General features: G+C 49.8%; 6 protein-coding genes and 1 non-coding gene across 7 annotated transcripts; 2 read left to right on the forward strand and 5 right to left on the reverse strand.

Moving 5' to 3' along the window:
• Positions 1 to 1,174: 1,174 nt before the first annotated feature.
• Positions 1,175 to 2,089, reverse strand: Asppvi_007292 (uncharacterized protein; the record flags this gene model as incomplete). Its single annotated transcript, XM_043303183.1, has 7 exons — positions 1,175 to 1,290; positions 1,347 to 1,434; positions 1,495 to 1,586; positions 1,635 to 1,755; positions 1,812 to 1,877; positions 1,926 to 1,991; positions 2,069 to 2,089. 7 exons carry the CDS (start codon positions 2,087 to 2,089, stop codon positions 1,175 to 1,177), a joined length of 570 nt encoding a protein of 189 aa, XP_043159118.1.
• Positions 2,090 to 3,979: 1,890 nt separating this feature from the next.
• On the reverse strand, positions 3,980 to 6,314 carry Asppvi_007293 (MFS transporter; the record flags this gene model as incomplete). The annotated part of the gene is made up of 9 exons (XM_043303184.1): positions 3,980 to 4,301; positions 4,399 to 4,510; positions 4,591 to 5,000; positions 5,066 to 5,152; positions 5,213 to 5,245; positions 5,333 to 5,577; positions 5,626 to 5,660; positions 5,723 to 5,844; positions 5,890 to 6,314. The coding sequence occupies 9 exons, from the start codon at positions 6,312 to 6,314 to the stop codon at positions 3,980 to 3,982; spliced, it is 1,791 nt and encodes a 596-aa protein (XP_043159119.1).
• A 1,240-nt stretch (positions 6,315 to 7,554) lies between these two features.
• Asppvi_007294 (kleisin alpha) lies at positions 7,555 to 9,437 on the reverse strand (the record flags this gene model as incomplete). Its single annotated transcript, XM_043303185.1, has 2 exons — positions 7,555 to 9,111; positions 9,174 to 9,437. The coding sequence occupies 2 exons, from the start codon at positions 9,435 to 9,437 to the stop codon at positions 7,555 to 7,557; spliced, it is 1,821 nt and encodes a 606-aa protein (XP_043159120.1).
• A 1,145-nt stretch (positions 9,438 to 10,582) lies between these two features.
• Positions 10,583 to 13,914, forward strand: pmr1 (Ca(2+)/Mn(2+)-transporting P-type ATPase PMR1; the record flags this gene model as incomplete). Its single annotated transcript, XM_043303186.1, has 3 exons — positions 10,583 to 10,672; positions 10,770 to 13,284; positions 13,340 to 13,914. 3 exons carry the CDS (start codon positions 10,583 to 10,585, stop codon positions 13,912 to 13,914), a joined length of 3,180 nt encoding a protein of 1,059 aa, XP_043159121.1.
• A 281-nt stretch (positions 13,915 to 14,195) lies between these two features.
• Positions 14,196 to 14,267, reverse strand: Asppvi_007296. Its single transcript has one exon. It is a non-coding gene; the product is annotated as a tRNA-Arg (tRNA).
• A 3,231-nt stretch (positions 14,268 to 17,498) lies between these two features.
• Asppvi_007297 (ammonium transporter) lies at positions 17,499 to 19,371 on the forward strand (the record flags this gene model as incomplete). Its single annotated transcript, XM_043303187.1, has 4 exons — positions 17,499 to 17,616; positions 17,680 to 18,011; positions 18,074 to 18,665; positions 18,722 to 19,371. The coding sequence occupies 4 exons, from the start codon at positions 17,499 to 17,501 to the stop codon at positions 19,369 to 19,371; spliced, it is 1,692 nt and encodes a 563-aa protein (XP_043159122.1).
• Positions 19,372 to 20,110: 739 nt separating this feature from the next.
• Positions 20,111 to 22,642, reverse strand: Asppvi_007298 (Golgi transport complex subunit COG4; the record flags this gene model as incomplete). Its single annotated transcript, XM_043303188.1, has 1 exon — positions 20,111 to 22,642. One exon carries the CDS (start codon positions 22,640 to 22,642, stop codon positions 20,111 to 20,113), a length of 2,532 nt encoding a protein of 843 aa, XP_043159123.1.
• Between the last annotated feature and the right edge of the window lie 129 nt (positions 22,643 to 22,771).

Raw genomic sequence — 22,771 nt, forward strand, 5'->3', positions numbered from 1 at the left:
TGTTCATGAGTCATTATTAGGGGCAGCATTAGGGTAAGTTATGGACTAGTTCTGAACTAGTTATTAACTAGTTAGGCTAACTATAGTAGATCCCGCATTATTGATCAACGTGATATTGATCAGTATCAGGCACGGAATGCCTTTGGTACTCATCATTCATATCGGTCAGATAACCTTGAGACTCGATACTGGAATAGTCTCACCCGGGAAAGTAAGGACTAGTTCCCAACTAGTTAGTAACTAGTTACTAACTTCCCCTAGAGAGTCGGAGGCGGAAGCGTCAGAATGAAGAGGATATTAGGGATTCTGATAGTATTCTCTTTGATTCAAACTCTTCTGGTGGAATACCATCTCGAAGAGGAAGAAGAGGTAGTTCTCGTGGTAGAACACCAACCCCACGCTCAAGATCAMGGTTAGTATGAACTAGTTCCTTACTAGTTGTGAACTAGTTATATAATATTCTTTCTAACCTTTCTAGAACCTCAACCCCATACTTAATGCCTAGGGCAGCCCCAAGAAGGTACGTAAATAGATTATTCCTATTTTATTAAGTACTAATTCTAAATACTTATAATACTAGGCTATATTCTGAGTCTCCATCCGAGTATGTTCCCTTAACTAGTTTCTAACTAGTTAAAAACTAGTTCAGTACTAGTAATTTCTAACCTTTCCTAGATCTCCAGCTCCTTTCTTAGGTATCCCCTCACCAAGTCCAGCAAGGTAAGTTCTCCAGTGATATTATTAATAGGTATATACTAACATCTCTTAGAAGTGCACAATCACCGTAAGTTTCTATTAATAACTAGTTAGTAACTAGTTACTAACTAGTTATTCTTTACCCCAGGCAACTACAACGTGCAGCTACTGCAAATCTGCAAGTTCAGAATTTACAGATACGGCAGGCACAGTATGAGATAGAAGAACGTGCACTTGAACAACTTGCAAGACGTGTTCAGCTTGAGGAAAGATTACTTCAGGTTCGGATACAGGAAAATGAGATATTAAGTAGAGGCCAGGAACAGCCAAAAACTAGTTAATAACCAGTTATTAACTAGTTTACATTTCATGAAAAGCTCACACCACCAACGCCTTTAACTAGATTAACTAGTTTAAAACGCCTTTCAAACCTCCATAAAACAAAGGAACAGTTCATACCTAACTAGTTTTAAACTAGTTAGGCTTCTTCATCAGTCTCCTCTTCCTCCTCATCATCCGACTCCTCCTCTTCACCATCTTCATCAAAAAGGTCAAAGTTGTCGCAGAAGGTGCGTGCTGCCTCTGAGCAGCAACCTAAAGAACTAGTTAGTAACTAGTTAAAAGAATATAGTTAGAATCTTATAAGTTACCTCTTGGCTTCTTTTTATCTTTGCAAGCAGAACACGGCACCACGCCCCCCATCTCTTTAACCATTTTTTTCATGTTCGTTGCGTGCACCTAAACTAGTTAGTAACCAGTTGGGAACTAGTTAAAAACTAGTAAATATAAGATACTTACCTTTCCATCCTTTCTTTTAGGGAGTGCGGGGAGGTCTGGTGCATCCTGCTTCAGAGTAGCCACATACTCCTCGTACAGAGTATTGTAGAAGTCTATAACTAGTTAGTAACTAGTCAAGAACTAGTTAGATTGGTACTTACTAATGGCAGCAGCCTGCTCATCATGATTTGGCGCACCTCCCTCAGTGGCATAAATGTTGTATTTGCCCTTGTGTGCCGTTTGAACATGCTTCTTTAGGTTATTGAGGGAAAGGAAGCGGCCCTGAATAGAACTAGTTAGTAACTAGTTTACTTTAAACAGAGATTTCTTTTACATACCTCTTTGATGCAGCCAGGATGGCGACAGAATACCTCCCCAAGGAAGATCTCAAGATAGCCCTTTTCCTGTGGACTAGTTAGTAACTAGTCAATAACTAGTATATGTTAACTTACATTTGACTGAAAGGGAGGCAGGTTCAGCTTGTCAGGACCCAACTCAAGGTAGCTCTTGTAAGATTCCTATAATCAGGTTAGCATATGAACTAGTCCTTAACTAGTCCTTAACTAGTTCTGAACTAGTTAAAGAAATCACTTACAGCTTTCTTCACGAGCGCCATTCTGGATGATTGGACTAGTTAAGAACTAGTTAGCCAGAAGATAATAATGTAGATTTCCTAACTAGTTCTTAACTAGTTGGGCAGCCGGAATTGTGAGATGAAGGTGAGAGTATTCTGAGATGATGGTAATAGTATTAAAAAGGAGAAGACCTACCTACATGGTGTTCAGGGGAGAGGTAAAAGTAGAGAAWAAGAGAAGTCAGAGTAGATAGAGACTAGTTGACAACTAGTTMAAAGAAAAAAATCGAAAKGGGGGCGGGGGGGAAGAGAGATGAGAGAGATGTAAGAAGGTAAGTTACAGTATTGAGCTCAGCCGACCTTTATAGTGGGGAATGTCATGTGACCATAATATGTCTCAGTGAATGTTTCTGACCTGAAGCGGAGTTACCCGACCTTAGTTGTGAATATCCGAACTTTTCCTAAAGGTCGGCTGACCTGTAGTCACTGGCAATCAGGAATGCAATATTCGAGTCCTGCAGATATCATCACATCATGCCATGAGGTCCAGAAAGACAGACAGAGAACAATTGCCGCATATATGGTACCTGATATGAGCTGGAAGATTGATCTCACATGCGTCACCAGTATCAATGTCCAGATGAAGCTTGCTTGTGATAATACATACATAGTATCAACCTGTTTCAAGCCTCAGGCACCTCCAGCATATCTTATCCCACGTGCTGCTCCATCTAAATCTCAAGATTCGTATACTCATGATACTGTAGACATGCTATCCAATCCTCTTCTCCCTTCATACCAACAGGATAAATTAACCTCGACTACATTGTACACCATCAGCGAACACCAACCTCAATGATCAAATCAACAAAACGAAGCCCAATCCATTTCTATGAGTCATTTTACGTACAATAAAGCCCTCAAACTCTCCAAAATTACGCAGGGTAATACCGGAATGCCACCAAGTTCCCCGTGATCGCCCGACCCTCGACAGCCTGCCCAGCTTGGGGACATGCCTCGGCAAAAGAGGCTTTCCTGCATAACCCTGTTGGATTTCCTTTTTCCTGCATCATACGGGCAGTCATGCGCTTAATGGGGATGGCTGAATAGGGGCTATATTTCTGCAATAGACTGTTGTTGCAGGAGATTGTTAGACAGTTACTTCCTGGGCCGCCAAGGTAAGGTAATGCGCGGTAAGGGCCAACGTCTTTAGGTTTGGTCTGGCTTGGCCTGGATTCGATTGCTTGGTAATGACAAGGGTCCGTCTGCCCAGGTCAGTCAGGGATTACTAGAGAATACAGCAGCTGGTCCTCTGCTGTATATGGCCGATAGTTTGTCATACTTGTCGAGTATCTAGATACGTGCGAGCTTGTCAATGCAGTTGTTTTAGAGAGCCATTCTCTTCGTCCTGTTGATTCTGTGCATTAGGTATATTCTACGTATGCGTATGTCTGCATGGATGCATATGTCTATGTTTAGATGTACAACCCTTGCCGGATAAAACTTCTACCATGAAGGCAGCAAGCAATAGCTCGGTCCCAGTATGTCGAGCCACCATGGCAATGCACGCTCGATACGCGGCGACAACAAAGTTGGTGGTCTATCACGTAGCAAATCGACTGTTCTTTCTGATACGGCTGCCATATCGGAAGAATATGTACCTGTTTTGTAGACCGTAGTCAGCGAAAGATTCTATACGTGAAGCCACGCAATTGCCGCTACCCCGGCTGACAGCTGCAAGCTGATGCAAGGAGGATGGAGCATGGATCAAACAGTAGAAACCTTGGAAAGTCTCTGGCCTTCGAAGTACGAGGGGAAAAAAAAAAAAAAAAGGGAAATACTCACGGAAATGGTGACATGGCAAGTGTCAGAAAGGCCAGCAGCGATGTCGCCCAATGATAACCCAGATTATTGTACACTGCATTTCAATCATCAGCAGTGACCGGGGACATAATGAAGCACAGGCATTGCATTTCGTAACAACAGGTCAGCTGAGTGGGAGTCTACCACCGGTGACGGTTTAGACTGTTCTTCTGACTTGTACCTTCGGCTCGACTTCGCGGGCGACCGCAGATGCATAGACAGAAAGTCGCTGCGAAATCCAGGAAGAGAATGCTTACTTTGGTTACCGAACAATGGAAAGACACCACCAAAGGTCGAGCGAGCAAAGCTGTTTGCTGCCAGAGCGCTCGCTGCGTATGTTGGGTAGGCATCAACCAGAAAAGTGAATACACCCGAGTATACGAGGATGGTCCTGTTCGTGCAACAGATAGAATTAGCGTCTATACTCAGCTTATTGGCGCTGCTGCGACTGCAATCATGTCTGGGAGTCAGCCATATTGCAAACTTACCCGGCTCCGAAGAACGCACTGCCAATCAGTGGTACGATCCAGTGCACATGAGCATAGATAGTCCAGGCAAACATAAAGAGTCCTATGGTGACGAGCGGACCTCCAAGGATCGCTGCATAAGAAGCAGACAAATATTAGCAAGGTTTGTTCTGGTTCAATATGCGGATAACCAAGTCACCAGGATATACGCACCTGGGGGTAGCCGCCATTCGGGCTGGAAATCATCTGGTTTCCCAACAGCTTTTTCGTGCTTCTTTTCCAGACGAACATAGATTCGACGCCAGAAAGGATCAGATAGAATGGCAAAGACCATGCCAACAAAGAGACCAAGGAACGACAGACCTCTTTGCCATAGCTCGAAGCCGTATATGTTGCCGAAGACGAGCTGAAAAGCGCCAAAGAAAAGATAGAGGATACCCAGCAGGATGGCAGAGAATATACAGAGATTCAAACACATCGGCTCCAGCGCTAATAGAAGCCACGGCCGGTAAGTGGATCGCAGGACAGTCCGTGCTACCGAGCGGTTCGTTCGTTCGATTGGAGCCTTCCATCTGTCGTCTCCCGTTTCTTTGCGCAGCTTTTGTGCCTTGCGCCGGAGGAGTCTGGGCAAGTCGAGTCAGATGAATCAATACCTTTAGATACGATACAGAAGCCTGAAAGCACTAACACTGGGTGGTACGTCTCTGGAACAAACAGGATAATCGAGACCAGAAGGACACCGGACCAGATGAGAAGGACATAGAACGTCCAGCGCCTGAAGATATGATAGGCTTGTTAAAGTAATGCTTTTCAACTAAAGGATGGACGAGCTTACCATGTCGTGAACTGGTTAATGAACCCGCCAACCCTGAAGGTAAGGTCCTGTCAGTCCCTGTTGCACAAGAGCGACCTTCAACAGCGTCAAAGCCCGAGCTGAAAGAATTGGAGAACATACAGCGGGCCCACTTCTGGACCGATGAAAGGGGAAGCCGTGTATAGCATCATGGGGGCACTGAGTTCGTGGCGGTCAAACAAATCGCCCACTGTACCCCCCGCAACGCTGAGAAAAGCACTGCCAGCGAGGCCGTTGAAGAAACGGCTGACGATCATAGTTTGGATGTTTTGCGCCACGGCACATGGGATCAACCATATCAGAAAGAAGGTAAACGAGACGATGTAAATCCATTTCCGACCATAAAACTACGGCATATCAGCAGTGAAACGCAGAGCTATGCAGAGTCGACAAACCTCTGACAATGGCGCCAGAATCAACGGCCCGATTCCTACGACCAGCCTCTGGTCAATACCCACAAACCACGCAAGGGAGACTCTGGAGCAGACTTACCCAACCCCCAAATGAAGAAGGAAAGGCCAAGTGTTGCTACAATTCGAGAACAGTCGAGCTCTTTCATCAGCTGCTCATAGGTGGAAGTATACATGGACGAGGCGCAAGTCCTCGAAGCCGTACTGTCAGTATTGTCTATAGGCCTATGTCGCAGACTCGAGACTCACACGCAGAGAGAACCTGACGAGACGATCACGACAATAAGCCATCGCCGGAACTTGTTCATATTCCGGGGGTTCATCGGGTCATTGTCGTCCCATCCGACAACAAACTCATCACCGTCGGCTGCTTCTCCCGGCTGGTTGGATTTCTCTTCTGCTTCTTCGGCGACAGTATGACAACTGTATCCATCATTCAGAGACCAGCTGCGCTCAATAGTCGAAGACGTAGTGCGCTGCAGCTTCTGCGGTCGCTCATTGTTTGTTGAGACGCACGCATTGATGGGTGCAAAAGTTGTATCCAATTCTTCACTCCGTTGTGTCTCTTGTTCTCGAGCTTCTTCCGTGCTTTTCTCACTTGACGAATCCCCATCGACAGGCCACTCAGGCTTTTCTGTTGTGGGAACAGAGTCGGGCTGCTGAAGGGTCGGCATCTTTATTCACCTAGGCGGAATCGAGAGATGAATGTCTCCATGCAGTGATGCAAGGTACGATCTCAACAACAGGATAACTACCGAAGGAAGAGATGTCTATCAAATGCATGTACACGAAGGTCGATTTAAAGACGAACAAGATCTCGAGATAAGGCGTTTGGACAATCCGATAACTGGCACAGATGAAGAAGACGCCACCAGGCGACCGGTTTCCTTGTCGAAATGGACTCTACAGCTAGAGCAGACGTTGGGAAAGGAAAAATGAGTAGCTACAGATCAGCATATAAAGGCCAGTGAGGTAAGCAATTCCTATTATTTTAGTGCCTCTATTGGCCTGGATTCAGTCTCTCGGGCTTCAGTCCGGGATATCTAGTTATCTAGCGTCATTCGATCACGGTCCCACGCATGATTTCTCATCATCACCCTCACTGGAATCCCGTCCCAAGGAATTGATGGTTCAAGGAACGTGATCAACCAGTATTCCATTGTACTCAAATCCAACCGAGAGAATATTAATTGCTGTATCAATGCTTTGACTATAATGATGATTAATGATTATGACATGCTTATGCTTTGCGCCACACTTGTTGCATACAGCTCATGCACGTTGTCTCCCTCGTGGGCAAAATCGCCGAGTTCCACATTCTACGGAGTACACCCTCTATCATCGCACGCTCAATGCTTGTATTGGATCTTGAATCATGTTGTTCTGGAAGCCTCAAGCCGCACAGCCAAGACGATCCAGTTGCTTAGCAAGCTTCATCAAAGAATCCGTCAGGGTTGGATGATCCATGTCTCATCCGATGATAAACATTAGTGACCAATATTATTTGGAATCCTTTTCCCGTAAACTGTTTGTGAAGGTACCTTGTGCTTCACACATTGATTTGTTGCAGATCCCAACAGCCTGCATGGAATGGTGTCATTACACACAATCTCTAAATCCTAAAGCTACCTACCCATAAATCCATACAAACACTAGCCCAAGTAATCCCAACAGAATAGCAACTGCAGCTCTGGATGAACCGCAAAACAACCGATCAGTAGCCGCCTTTTCAGCTCCCAAAATCAAATCCCCGAAACACCATTAACTCATTTGGAGCAATACACAGAAGCAATCCTGCTGAAAAGGCAAACCAGCCACAATTCGAACAGCCGGAAAGGAGAATCAAGAACAAACGAGTCAACTGTACATGAAACAATAGCCTTTGCAGAAGACGGAAAGGTATGTAAGACGTGCTTAGGCCGTCACCTCAGTGGGCTGGCTAGCAGCCTCCCCGCTCGCATTCTCTTCCGCCCACGAGCCCCAGAGCGCACGCTTCCCGCGGATCTTGATAGGACCGCCAACAGAGTTGGTACCCTGCTCAACCTTGACTGCGTCCTTGGTGGCCAGGACCAAAACTTCGAAGAACATCTTGGTGGCATCAGCCTTGCTCGTTCTCTTCTCGGGTAACAGATCCTGGAACTTGACGCTCTTCTTTTGGTCGGCGGCAGACTCGCCCAACGCGTCACGGAGAATGTGGACGGCGTGTTTTGTACCAACAGAGACCGGGCCGCTATCCACGGGGTGCGCGGTCGTATCATCCATCTCTTCCATAGGGTGATGCATGCCCTCGTCGTCGCTCATATGCAGTCCCTGTTCGTCCTCGTCTCCGGGAAACTCAATCTCCGACCGCTGGTGAAGGGTCGAGTCGAGACCAACTCCTTCGTCCACCGGCACGATGGCTTCTTCGTCGCCAAAGTCCAGAGCAGGAGCAGTCGCCGCGGCCACATCCATATCGGCGATACCGCTGTCGCGCTTTCTCTTCAATTCACCTGCCTTCTTGATGGCATCAAATGAAAGTAGATCACGGAGTTCGGGGGCCCAACCACGTCCGCGGCCCGCACCAAGGACATTTGACACAAAGTCGCCATTCTTTTGCATGTTCATCAAGGTAAGAAGAACAGGATCCCGAGGCAAGAACGCTGCTGGTTTCAAGATTCCAGATCGATCTGCCTGTTGCTCTTTAATATGACTGGGCTTGAAGTCGATGGCGTCATCCAGGTCCATGATTGGCATCACCTTTCGTCGCTTGGCGCGCTGTGCTTGTTGCAAAGTAACATCGTCTCCCTGTTCGCCATCTTCGTGCTCGCCGTCGGCGTACTCCTCGTCTAGAATTCCTCGTCCTCCCTTTGACAACTTTAGATCTTCTGCCTCGAGTCTGTTGAGTTCTTCCTCGGAAAGTTCCGTCATTGCGGATTCAGAGTCGCGTTGCTGTCGGCGTTCTTCGGCTTCACGCGTGAGCTCCTCGTCGCCACCGATGTCCAAAGTATCATCGAAGTTGAAGTGTTCCTGGGGGCCATCTTCACCAAGATCCATCTTATCCAGAGGAGCGTCATCCTCACCGAGGTCCAGCTGCAGGTCAACGTCGTTGAATTTGCCGGCGTCACTGAGGAGGTCGTCTTCGAAGGGACGGGGAGCGGGAGCGTCTCGGCCAACTTCCATACTGAAATCGCGGCCGATATGGGTGTCATCATCATCGCCAAAGTTTAAATCAACCAATGTGTGGTCCTCCAAGCGTAGTGGTTCTTGGGAAACAGATCGTCGGAAGCTACTATCAGGTAGCAGTTGACTTCCAAAATCCATCGAGTGTCCCTGCCGTTTGCCTTCTGGCTCCAGATTAAGAGTCTGCGATAGAAGCAAAGAGGAGTCCAAGTTCATAAATAAATCAGATTCGGTAAGCACATCAGGTAAAGTAATGCCGCCAGGAGCGACAACGGTAGACGTCAAGTCATTGTTGTTGGTCAAACGAAACGCCTACACCCGCACATATCAGTAAAGCTTGCGAAGCATTGAGTGCAGGGAGCAATTAAGCTTACCATCTTAATCTTCATCAAAGCCTCGTTGCAGTCGTCCAAAAGATATCGGGCCTTTCTGCTGTAGATCCGAACCACACCCAACAACAACTGTCCGCTAAGTCGCAGGGCCATCGGAGCCTGCCCTTGATCAACAATGGCATTGACACTGCTCTCAATATCCGATTGCAAGATATGAGATTTAGAAAGCTTGCGCTCAAKGTTGGCCGACAACCAGACGCGGGCCAGCGGCCCGGTCTTGGACAGCAGAGTCTCGGAGTAGAACATCGTCAAACGAGGTACGGATGGAAGACCAAATGGGAAATGCAATCAAATATCCAAAAAAGATGCCCGCCTAGTGCGGGGTGATTTGTTTGGGAGGTCCCTGGCAACGAGGTTGGTGACGCGCGGTATCCGAACAACACGGTCAACACCCAAGGATCGGCGAGTGATTTCCTGTCCCTAAGGCGTCCAAAGAGACAAGGAAAAGAGCTGGACACAGAACAGCAACAGACCCAGTCGAGTAGTAAATCAATAATAGCACGCACGGCGATACAAAATCAGTCCCAACAAGGTGGGTACAGAAAGGGGAGGAAGACAACCAAAGCGAAGGAGGAAGGGTGGTTGGTGTGGTGCGATGGAAACAAGAGAGAAAGAGTTGCGAAAGGCGCGTCTGGCGGGCGGCGGGTGGAAGGTAGGTACCTTAATGGAGAGCCTGAGGTTTGCCCAGCCTCCTCAGTCCTCCCACAGTTCTCGTCCCAGCAACGGGAGCACGGGACTATGACAGCACAACGAGAAAGCACATGCGTTGATTGGCTTAACGGTGCGAGGTTTCAGTCACGTGTACATCATACCTTACGTAATGGTATGAAGATCAGTGTGCATAATTTGAAGCTATTCCGGATGCGGGGATATACGGAATAATATTGATCCTTCGTGCCATCACAGGAAAAGCAAGATCAAACCTTGTCACGTGATTATTGACAAGGCCCAGCAAGGACGGATAGGGGATAGGATTCTACAAGACAGAAGCAGCTCTGTATTACGGATCGAGCATTCCTGGATAATCCGGGGCTATTAATCTGTTTCAGTTGTTTCCACCTTGATATAATTTTAATGTACGCCCATGATTGACTAGACACGCCATGAAGCTCTCTAAATCCTCAGCTACCTACTAACCAATGACTCGGTGTCCAGACCTACTGCACTGCCCCGTCTTGTTTCGACTTAGTTTCCCTCCATCTTGATACCGCACTTCGCCGCGCGTCTGAGAACGTGGCTTTTGCATACTCTCCAGCCCTATCGGAGCATCAGAAGAAATTTGACAAATTCCAAGCTGCGCTTCTTTCTTCCAATTTTGTCCTTGCATAACGGGATGATAAGGATTGCGAACCCGGTTTGAATGGTTTCCTTGTTCAGACAGAGCATGAGAGATGTCAAGGTCCGCAACGCCTGCGCTACCTTTGCATAATGCCCAGGCTTCGAGACCATCATCAACGGCCCCTGTCGTGCGGTCACCATCAGTAAGTGACACTGTGTTTGGAAAGGCTTCTGATAACCCATTCACAAATGGATGGGCCTCGTTCAATGGATCGAATTCTGACTTGAGTCGTCCAATAGACGTCCACGTCCACGTACTCCTTATTAGGTCCTGAAGAAACCGCGGAGCGCCTACAGACATCTCTCCTCCACGGACTTACACCGGCAGAGGCAGAGATACGGTTATTGCGAGATGGACCAAATGAATTGCCCCATGAAGAACCCGAGCCCTTGTGGCTTCGGTTTCTCAAGCAGTTCAAGGAGACATTAATCCTTCTCCTGTTAGCGTCCGCGGCCATCTCATTCTTTATGGGCAATTACGATGACGCCGTCAGCATTACCCTCGCTGTGACTATTGTGGTGACCGTCGGATTCGTTCAGGAGTACCGGTCTGAAAAGTCCTTGGAGGCATTGAACCGTCTTGTGCCCCATCATGCACACCTCATCCGCGACATCCCCCCTTCGAACGCTCCTCTTATGAATAACTCGATGACCGCGGTTTTGGGGTCGGATATCGAATTGGAGGACCTTGCGAGCAAGAGCCCCAGCTCGGCATCGGCGGCTATTAAAGCTTCGAGTACTGTTCTGGCCTCCGAACTTGTCCCCGGTGATTTGGTTCTATTTGCCACTGGCGACCGCATTCCGGCGGACATACGAATTACTGCTGCTACTGACTTAACCATTGACGAGTCGAACTTGACTGGTGAGAACGAGCCTGTGGCCAAATACCCGGAGGCACTCCGCAGCACCAAGGCCACAGTTTCCCACTCTCCCAAAATCGTTAGCCCGCCTCGGTCACCGTTCTATGACGCTCCCGCCAGCGGCGCCGTTGGCGCGGATATACGGTTGAATGAACAACATAATATTGCATTTATGGGAACCCTCGTGCGGTCAGGGTACGGCCAGGGCATTGTCATTGGGACTGGCGCCAAGACAGAGTTTGGCAGCATTTCGGTGTCACTCCAGGAGATTGAGAGTCCGCGCACGCCTCTACAGCTCTCAATGGATCGTCTAGGCCAAGAATTGAGTTATATCTCCTTTGGTGTGATTGCGTTGATTGTTGTTATCGGGCTAGTGCAGGGTCGAAAGCTTCTCGAGATGTTCACCATCGGTGTTTCTCTTGCGGTCGCTGCCATTCCGGAAGGGCTACCGATCATTGTGACCGTCACCCTGGCTCTGGGTGTGCTGCGGATGGCCAAGCGAGGAGCGATCATGCGAAGGCTACCGAGCGTCGAGACGCTGGGATCAGTGAATGTGGTGTGCAGCGACAAAACAGGCACTCTCACGCTCAACCACATGGCTGTCACCAAGATGTGGCATTTCGACTGCCCGGAACCATTCGAGGTCCACAATGATATCTCCTCTTTGACTCCGGGCCCCGCCGCCCGAACCGTCCTCCGAATCGGTAATATTGCCAATAATGCCCGACTCTGGCGGGTGAATGCAAATTCTCCAGCCAGCGCATCCTCGGCAGCAGTGCTCAGTTCTACCGTTGACCGCGCGTCTGGGGCTGTGAAGAGCCGATGGGTTGGTCAACCGACCGATGTCGCCATCTTGGACTTGCTAGACACTTTTGGTGAAGATGACCTCCGTGACCGCATCAGCAAGCGCGTGGCTGAAACACCTTTCAGTTCCGAGCGTAAATGGATGGGTGTCATCATTGGCAGTGGGCAGAACGACGTACCATCCTTTGCAGGTGCCAATAATGTTGCCTATATCAAGGGTGCTCTGGAACAAGTCCTGGCACGGTGTGATACTTACCTGACCAAGGATGGTCGTGAGGTCATCTTGGATGAGCCACGACGCCATACCGTGAGGCAGGCAGCAGAACACATGGCATCTGAGGGGCTGAGAGTGCTGGCATTCGCGAGCGGAGCGGTCAGAGACACTTCCAGAGGAGGGAGGGTATTTGGCAGCAGATCCGGCACTCCTCTTTCCAGCACAAGTCAGGGTGATGAGGATGATCGATACACTGGACTGGTCTTTGCTGGGCTGGTTGGGATGAACGATCCTCCCCGAAAGGATGTCCACAAGTCCATCAGGCGTCTCATGGCGGGAGGAGTCCGAGTCATCATGATCACAGGAGATGCAGAGACGACAGCAGTGGCGATTGCTAAGAAACTCGGAATGCCAGTAAGAGATTCTCCGGGCTCGAGGCCTGTTCTCACCGGTCAGGACCTAGACCGTATGAGTACAGCGGACCTTGCACAGGCTATTTCGACCACCTCAATTTTCGCCCGCACCAGCCCAGAACATAAAATGAAGATTGTGCGCGCTCTGCAGTCTCGGGGGGACGTCGTGGCCATGACTGGCGATGGAGTGAACGATGCACCGGCGTTGAAGAAGGCAGACATCGGCATTGCGATGGGCAAGTTGGGTACCGACGTTGCCAAGGAGGCTGCGGATATGATCCTGACGGACGATGACTTTTCCACCATCTTGCGTGCGATCGAGCAAGGCAAGGGCATATTCTACAACATCCAGAATTTTATTACTTTCCAGCTCAGCACCAGTGTGGCTGCTCTCAGTCTTGTCTTGTTGAGTACCACGTTAGGTTTCAAGAACCCGCTGAACGCCATGCAAATTCTGTGGATCAGTGAGTTGACCATGATCGTATATGGGTTATGTCTGTTTACTGACTTTTTTCTTAGATATCCTCATGGATGGCCCACCTGCACAGTCCTTGGGCGTTGAGCCCGTCGACCCATCCATCATGAATCGCCCACCGCGACCGAGGACAGCACGGGTTCTTACGAGACCGTTGATTCAGCGAGTACTTACGTCGGCCTTTATGATCATGCTTGGCACGTTGGCGATCTATGTCTATGAGATGGGCGACGCCGACGATGTCTCCAACCCCGGGAAGCGCTCCCGCGTGGTGACTGCCCACGACACGACCATGACGTTCACCTGCTTTGTTCTTTTCGATATGTTCAACGCTTTGACTTGTCGCAGCGAGAGCAAATCCGTGCTTCGCGGCGAGCTCTCACTCTTCGGGAACAAGATGTTCAACTACGCGGTTCTGGGCTCCTTGTTCGGGCAAGCTTGTGTAATCTATGTTCCGTTCTTCCAGCGCATTTTTCAGACCGAACCCCTCAATGTCACCCATCTGTTTAGACTTCTGTGCATTTCAAGCACTGTGTTCTGGGTGGATGAGGGTCGGAAATACCTGAACGCCGTCAAGCGGCGGAGAGCTGTTGGGGTGGGATATAGTGTCAATGTTTGATATGGGAATGACTGATGGACTGTGCATTCGATAGAAAGGAGGCTGCAGGGGCGGCGTTGTCTTGCTTTTCTTAGCTGTGTACTGTAAATCAACGATGAGTCACTTGGCTATTGGACATGCATAAACCTATACATAATTTTATACCTTTATGAGCTATCGCTTCCCAAACGACTGCGTAGAATGCAGGTGCGTAATAAGTTTAGGAGCATGGCCTGTCTATCCGTCCAAAAAAAAAAAAAAGACGGCGGTGATGGTGGTTGAAAAAATGCAAAAAAGAAATATGACCTACGCAGGATTCGAACCTGCAATCTCTTGATCCGTAGTCAAGCGCCTTACCATTGGGCCAGCAGGCCAGGTTGTTAAAGATGGCTGCCTCTTTCTGCTACATAAGTCAATCTAAACCATGTCAACTAGAATCTGCATGCCCCTGCTCTGTTGAGCGGGATAGTCTACCGCACTGCTACCAGCTGTCTCAAGACCACACATTATCCATGCTGGTGATTAACTAAGTTGAAGCATTACCCAAATAGACTACTTGTATGTGAAATGCGAGTGTTAACAGGGCTCGGTGCTCATCAAGCGACCATCTCGTGAGGCTTGATATATATAATTGTGACGAGCTTCTGGCAGATGTATATTTGCCGATGTAAACGCACGTGTCCACCCCAGAATATCCCCACGCGACCAGGAGAGTATCTGGAGTAACCGAGTCAATCTGCCTGGGATGTCAAAAGATCGACCTGGACAGCCGTCAAATGCCAATAGAATCACCAAATTGCCAGCAGAGGGCTGGTGATTTCGTAACAGATACTGCGGGTTACTCAATCAGAGGCCATGCGACCTAGGGCTAGCCTAGTACGGAGCACGGCATATAGTTGACTAGCTAAGTGGCTAGTGACCCCACTGGAGGTATGCCGAAATCCTTATTTCGAGTTCATATATGTATTCATGATTGAAATGGACGAAATCTACAGGGCTGATGATGACTCTAGGCGATAGTTACTCCAGGTACGGACAGCCTGACGGCCGACAAGAGATATGGATAGGGCCCAATATCCTAGAGGCGGTCTACAGTTGAATACCGTAGTGACTTGATCTAGAGCGATATCAACCGGAGCTTCAGGCATCAACCCCGAAATGAACGACAGCAAAATGTAGATCGGGCTCGTGTTCCTGGCAAGCCATGTTTCAAGTTGGAAACTATGGCGCAGAGAGCTTCCAATTCGACGCCCAATTTAACCAGATTAGAGACCCAAGGCACAAGAGTTGAGCATTGACTGCTGGCAAAATGTGCTTCTGTGGCTGATCAGGCTGACATATGATGATACGAATATGATCCCGAACCGAACGGCGCCCAGCCGGAGGAACTCCAGATAGGGCATCCTGGGCACGAAGCTTGGGTCCCTGAAATGCCCGAACGAGACTTCGGGAAAATGAGGGAAAGCCAGCAGGAACCGACCAGGATTTGTTTGGGCTGAGCTGTTATTGGCCAAGCTTCTTGTTATCAGTGCTATGGGGCTTCTTCACCTGCAGCCATACCACATCCGGAGCTAACGGGCCCCACCCACTCGGCAGGTGGCGTCAAGGACCTTATCGGGTCCTCACAGCCAATCGATTTGCTTATCAGCGTGACCGAAAGATGACTTGAGAGAAACAGCAATGATAAGGAACCCGCATTCGCGTCACGGATCAACTCGAGACTCTATCTTGAAACTCTCTTGATGGTGCTATCTGTGCCATGGGAACGAACCAGAAGGAGTTTGTATGGGGGCTGTACCGCGGAGTTGACAGGGGTGGAGGTGTCTTCATATCATCAACGCTTGTTGGAGTACGGCTATCAAGGTGTATTTATCTATCTATCTATCTATCTATCGCGGAATGCATGGGCAGATATGTTATCATCAAGATAGCCAGCAATCTACCTGCCTGGAGAAGTATGTCGCAGTGTTCGATCTGGAGCATAAATAAGTGTAAGAACCCGGCAGTCAACGCGGGTTGACGTTGTACAGCAACCACCTCCACAGCCAGCCTGAATATGAGCCACAAACCACATGCCAGTGCTTGAAGCCAAGAGGAATATTCTACCACCTGGCAAGGAAAAAGCAACGAAACAATGTTTGGGGGTGCAAGAACCCTTCCTATCTATCTCTCTATCATCCCTATCCACCAGGCCATGACGATGACTACTATCCACGGAGTGCAATGATAATATGATTATGTATTCGCCACAGTCAGTCAGTTTCCCACACCATCTCGACGGTGGTCTTGGCCGGCCGGGATAACACAGCGGATTAAAGTTGGGTCCTGCCGGGTAAAAATTGGATACGCACTACTCCATACTGAGACGCATTCGCCACGAGGCACTTCGAGGATGCAACGAAGCTACGATGCGAGCAACAACTGCCTCAAAGTGTTCTCATAGCGTCGTTGGAATGCGGACAGTAGGTAGGCTGGGTCTTCTTCAGTGTGTCCTAGGTAGATCATGATGGTGGATGGAGTGCTGGAGCCGAGCTCTATTTTCATACGGGATCGCCATTTATTGGTGAGTTTATCTTCTTCTGTGGCTGATTGGCCCAGAGCCGTTAGACTTGAACATGTTATTGGATGTTTTTTACTTATCTTACTTTACTGAATCGATTATTTCATTGGGTGCCAACTGCATGTTATCTCCAGGTACTTCTGTTTCATTTTTCTGGTTTAACCGCGTCTCCCTCCAAAGCTGCAAGGAGGTTTCGTTTTTAAACCCTTCTTACTTATTACTTTATTTCGTGTCGTGTCGTTTATTATTTTTATTAATTTAATTTAATTTTTCTACAGGGGAAATCGCATCTGACTGTCCCAGGACCAGTATCTATCAATCAAGCTGGAAGACTAATACGAACACTAATATCAACTGATATCATCACCAAAGGGCGGATAAAATAAGAGACAAGGAAACTATTTTAAAAATATCGATAAATTACCGCCCCACAGCTCTCACTGTCTTGTCTGCCCATGGAAGATTGTCGATCTATCGCTATCATCGCTTGACTCCTTCAGATTTGCAAACGCAAATTCGTGTGTCCCGTTCAATTCCAGGCCCACCGGGATGCCTTTCCAGAACGCTTGAGTAAATTCCTATGATCCTATCTGTCTTTTCTCGCCATCTTCTTATATACTACGTCCTCCGCCCCCGTGGCGATTGTTCTTCTCCACAGAGCGGAGTCTACACTTCTTCACTTGCTCACTCCCTCACTCACTCACTCGGTCGATCCTTCTTTTCAACAACGGTCTCGTTCTTGAGTGAGCGAAGTAGGAGGTTAGATCTATCCAACGATATATCCATTTCGACCCGTCTATACAATTCCTCTTCAACCGAAACTTCCCGCCCTCCGATCGTGTCACTTTCCTCGCTAGCCTTTTCCGCTCCCTGCCTCTCCCTCCGGCATCGGAAACCATAACTATATCCATCTCTCCGCCCACCCTTCAACGCAACGGCCACACATCCCGGGAGAGAGTGTCTGGTGGTTTTCGCATGCATTGAGATTTTCTGCATTCTTCATCAACTCAGCATACACGTAGAATCATAATTTCAGCATTTCACCATGTCGTCTCGTCCAGGCGTTGCTCCATTCATCCCGGACTATGCGTCATACAACTGGACTGGTGCTCCCGCCGCGAACTATCAGCAGTTGACCACAAATGACATTGGCGGTGATTCCAGTATGTTTTCTAGTTGCTGCTCGCATTCCAGGGAGCCATGATTTTTAACAGCGTCATTTTCAGGAACGGAGAACGTGAACAAATGGTTCCAATCGGGTGACCAGGCGTACATCATCGTGGCCTCCGCCATGGTCATGGTCATGATTCCTGGCCTTGGATTCCTGTACTCTGGTCTCGCTCGGCGTAAGTCGGCTCTGAGTATGATCTGGGCCTGTATGGCATCATTTTCCGTTGTCACCTTCCAGTGGTACTTTTGGGGTTATTCACTCGCCTTCTCTCCCACTGCCACCAACGGCTACATTGGCAACCTTCGCAACTTTGGGCTCATGAAAACTCTGGCCGACCCAAGTCCTGGATCACCTCTCATTCCTAACCTCCTCTTTGCTTTCTACGAGGTATGATACCACCATTCGAAATTTAGCGTACATTGCAGGCTGACCAAGCCTGTCTGGCATAGATGCAATTCTGTGGTGTCACTGCGGCTATTGTTATGGGCGCTGTTGCAGAACGTGGACGCCTGCTTCCCGCCATGGTCTTCACCTTCATCTGGGCTACTATCGTCTATTGTCCTATGGCTTGCTGGGTGTGGAATGTGAACGGTTGGGCGTTCAAATACGGTGTTTTGGACTATGCCGGTGGTGGTCCTGTCGAAATCGGATCCGGTATGGCAGCCCTCGCCTATTCGATGGTCCTCGGTCGTCGTCAGGAACGCATGATGTTGAACTTCCGCCCTCACAACGTCTCGCTCATTCTTCTCGGAACTGTCTTCCTCTGGTTCGGTTGGCTTGGATTCAACGGTGGTTCTGCCTTCGGTGCCAACATTCGAGCCACCATGGCTTGCTGGAACACCAATCTGACTGCTGCCTTTGGAGCCATTACCTGGGTTCTTCTCGATTGGCGTCTGGCTAGAAAGTGGTCGATGGTTGGCTGGTGTTCCGGCACGATTTCAGGTCTGGTTGCTGCGACACCCGCCTCTGGCTTTTTGACCCCCTGGGCCAGTGTTATTCTCGGTATTGTGACTGGCATTGTTTGCAACTATGCCACCAAGGGTAAGTTTGACATTTTATGATGCCTAGTTCGCTTTGCTAACCATATTCTTGAATAGTTAAATACTGGATCCGTATCGATGACTCCATGGATGTGTTCGCCGAACACGGTGTCGCGGGAATCGTTGGCCTTCTTTTCAACGCCTTTTTCGCAGATGATGCAATCGTCGGTTTGGACGGCGTGAACACTGGAACAGGAGTTGGTGGATGGGTTATCCACAACTACAAGCAGCTCTACATTCAAGTTGCTTTCATCGTGGCTTCCTGCGCTTATTCCTTCGTCGTCTCCGCGATCATTGCCTATGCCATCAACGCTATTCCTGGCCTGAAACTGCGTGCCTCCGAAGAGGCAGAGTTGCTCGGCATGGACGACGACCAGCTGGGCGAGTTTGCGTACGACTATGTCGAAGTTCGCCGTGATTACCTCGCTTGGACGCCGCAGAAGCACGACCAGCTCGAAGACGGCCACGAGATCCCCCACGCTGCCCGCTATGGCATCGGAGAGCACAGCGAGATGCTCGAAGGCCAGACTCCCGTGGGAATCGAGAGCCGAGGTTGTAGTGAAGGCGACTCTGGCATTCAGGAGATTAAGATCGCACCGGCTCCACGACAGGTCGCCGAGCATAATCATCCTGCGCAAGCCCAAGAGACGCACGGGACACCTGCAGCTCCTCAAATCGACGAGAAGCAAGACGGCCCATCACAATAACCTCGTCACCTACCGCATTGCCTCATTTTCTTCCGCCCTCAGTTAACCCCCTTCTTCAACCGCGACCTCCTTTTCTGTTCTTGTTTCTTTTCCGAGCGACTATTCGAGATATCCAGCATCGTTTTTTCTGCTTCTGCTTTTCAATGGTGCGTCGCCTGGGGCTACGCTATTGACTCCATGTGTATTGTTTTTACACACCCCACGCTGTCTGTGACTCTTGGTTTAGCAACATCGGCGTTCATCTGGTCCTGATCTACGGCTGTTTTGTATATACTATTTTTTTTGACCGGCAAGATGGCAGTCATTGGAGCTAGCAACGATACCACGTGTATATAGACTTGAATAATTCAAAAACTATCAGATTACCTGTGCTTGCTCGTTATGTATAATTTGGTTAGCACCATAAGCGACTCCTTCACTCGCATAGCGCCGGTCCAGCGGGATGGTATTGCGTGCTGTTCTAAGGTCCTAAGCCTGACTACTTTCTGGTATATCCAGCCTCGCTGTTCCGAATTCGTCTATGTGGAGATCATGTTTCCATGAGGCGCAAGTCCTGGAGTAGTAACTGTGTTTCTGTTTTTCACGCGAGCTGGGGTCGAGCTAAGTCTGTCTGATGTGCATCGGCGATGATAGGCATGGGTTGTTGCCGCGTTCAGCAGTAAATTCATCTATGGGTCATGCTATTTACATTTGCGGCGAGTCTATGCAGTATACACAATGTAAAAAAGGAAGCGCGAGATCACCGCCGCACCATTGCGCGGATCCGCGCGCGCTCCTCCCGATTGAGCTTATCGAGCACGTCTGCCGTTTCGCCTCCGCGGGTGACGTCCTCCCATTCGTCGTCGTCCATCCCCATCACCAGCACCATCTGCAGGCAGCGGGCGAACGCCTCCCGGTGTCGGTATCGGCCCGAGGCCCCGTGGGCGCCGCCTACGTCCACCGCTGCGCTTACCACGCCCGAGACGTCGCGCTCGAGTCGGGTGGCGCCCAGTGCGTTGATCCGCCCGTGGTACGACCATAGTCGCTTCTCGAGCAGCCGGGCCAGATACGCGACTGTGACGTTCAGAAGGCGATCAAAGGCCGAGGCTGTGAGGATGCGGGAGATGGGGAGGAGGAGCTCGGTCCAGCTGGCTGCGAAGCGAGGACGGACCAGCTCCGCTCGGCTGGCGCCGTCGTCTACGTCCTCATCCCCGTCGCCGTAGTCGTGGTAGACGGTGCTCGTTGGGTCGCTGTCGTCCCGTGGCTGGTATTCGATGTCTCGGAAAGCATCTGCAAGGATAGGTCGCAGGCGGTGCTTGACGACATTGTTGAATACGACTTGGATGCCGTCGGACAGGAGGTCGTTCACCTTGGACTCAAAGGACGAGGCGAGGGTTTGCAGCGTCTGCGCCGCAAGTTGGGCTTCTGCAGGCACGGGGAAGAGGGACCTCAGCTGGTCCGTTTCCTCGACCTGACCATCCGGGCCAGTGACGGTCTTTTTAGTCTCGGTGTGGTTCTGCACAATGCGGCGTATGTAGTCCACGGCAACATCCAGGTTGTTGATCAAGACGAGAAAGGAGATCACGGTCTGTTCAGGCGGCTGAGCCCCCTGGACGGGCGCTTTGGGATAGCATTCATCACGCATCTTTCGTTGGGTCATTCCGATGAAGTCCGATCCAAGAACCCGTGACAACGTGGGGACTACATTAGTCACTACTGAGATTTGTGACGTGGCCAGTGATTGTTGCAGGACCTTGTTGACAATATACATGATGTCGTCCACTGCAGATGTGATATGAGGAGGATCTGCCTTCAATGGCTTTTGCGGGTGCAGGGTAAGACCAGAAGGCTGTTCATCCAACTGGAATGCCTTTTCAACCGAGCGACGGAAGAAAAAGGTCGTCATAGTATTGAATGGATTGACCAGACGGTCATTGATTTTCTTGGAAAGGCTCGCTTCCTGTAGAAACTTGGGTGACGTAAACTTTTGACTTTCGTCCTCGGTGGCCTTGCCCAGAGTCAGCATTCTGAATACGTCCATCCAAAGGCTTGTTGAGACAGCCAGATGACTTACATTGCAAGTTTCACCGATGAATCGACAGTAGAGGGACCAGCGGCCCAGCATGACGGCCATTTCGTTTAGTAGCCCGTCGATCTCTTTCATGTCTACCCCCTCATCTTCAGCGGGGAGCCCATCGCGAGTCGCTGGGGAATTAGATCGAGGGGTTGCACTGCGTTGAGCGGGAAGGAAACTCTGCACCAAGAAAGTAAAGGCATACGATTTGATGTCCGTGAGCTTGCGATCGACGTGCCGCTCGTCGCTCCAGGTGTCCAGAATAATCCCACCCTGGAGATCGGCCTCGAGCTGTAGACGTTCGATAACCCTGTTCATCTTCCGCGGGCCGTAATGGCGCTCCACAAGGCCTCCATGTCCATCGATGAGTTGGGCGATATGCTCAAACAGTTTCGTCAGCGCATTTGCGTAGAAGAAGCCATCTTTGCTTTGAGCAGCTCCCGTGCCGGCATTGAGGTTCGATCGCGCCCGCGATGCCACTCCTTGGCATACATAGCGCCCATACACATCCAGACCAACTTCAGAGCGACCAATGAGAGGAAACAGCTTGAAAAACCGTGTGATCTTAGCGCCATCGTTCTCTTTGACGGCTTTGTCGAACTCGCGCAGGAATAAGCCGCAAAGCGATTCAGCCGCATTGTCCAGAGTGACGTTTGGCGGGTCAGGAACCTCAGCGGTCGGTACCATCTCAGCCGCAAAAGTACCATGAACTACCTCCGGAGGTATCTTGGACGCCCTGTTCAGATAACTGGCCGCCGTTTCCCAGTCCTGCGGAGCACCCATGGAGCCTGCAACCCCCAGAACGCAAGCCTTCAGCTCCGAAACCTGCTCTACCACCTCCAGCGTCGCTTTCACTCTTGACTGCTCTAGGTCGAGCCGACGGACGGCACTCGAGATGCGATCTGCGGTAGCCGCAGCGTCGGACAACATGCCATGGCTGATTGCGTGGGTGGTGCTGGTCTGGGAACCCAGATGGGCGCGAAGAAGATCCAATCGCCCTAGCTCCCGGGAGAAATCTTTCTGTGAAGCGACAAGGGCGTCCAGCCGAGCGGTGACGGCGACTTCTTGCTCATGGAGGTGTGACAAAGCGGCCTTGATCTCCGCAACGGAACTGGCGTTGAACACGTCAATTGGGAGGTGAGAGTTTGCGCGTTCTCCATTTTGCTCAGCAGACGAGACCACATGCCCGTTGGTGATGGAGCTTTCTGTCCTGGACATCGTGTCCGGACCCCTGGTCGACGGAGCGTCGGTGGAAGATGCAATGTGTCTTGTTGACAGCGCGGAGATTCATCCGATGGAGTTACGGAGTAGATAGAGACAGCAACCAGTGGGCGGTGAGAAGCTTAT

This window comes from Aspergillus pseudoviridinutans (genome assembly GCF_018340605.1).
Source record: "Aspergillus pseudoviridinutans IFM 55266 DNA, scaffold_5, whole genome shotgun sequence".
Lineage (NCBI taxonomy): Eukaryota > Fungi > Ascomycota > Eurotiomycetes > Eurotiales > Aspergillaceae > Aspergillus > Aspergillus pseudoviridinutans.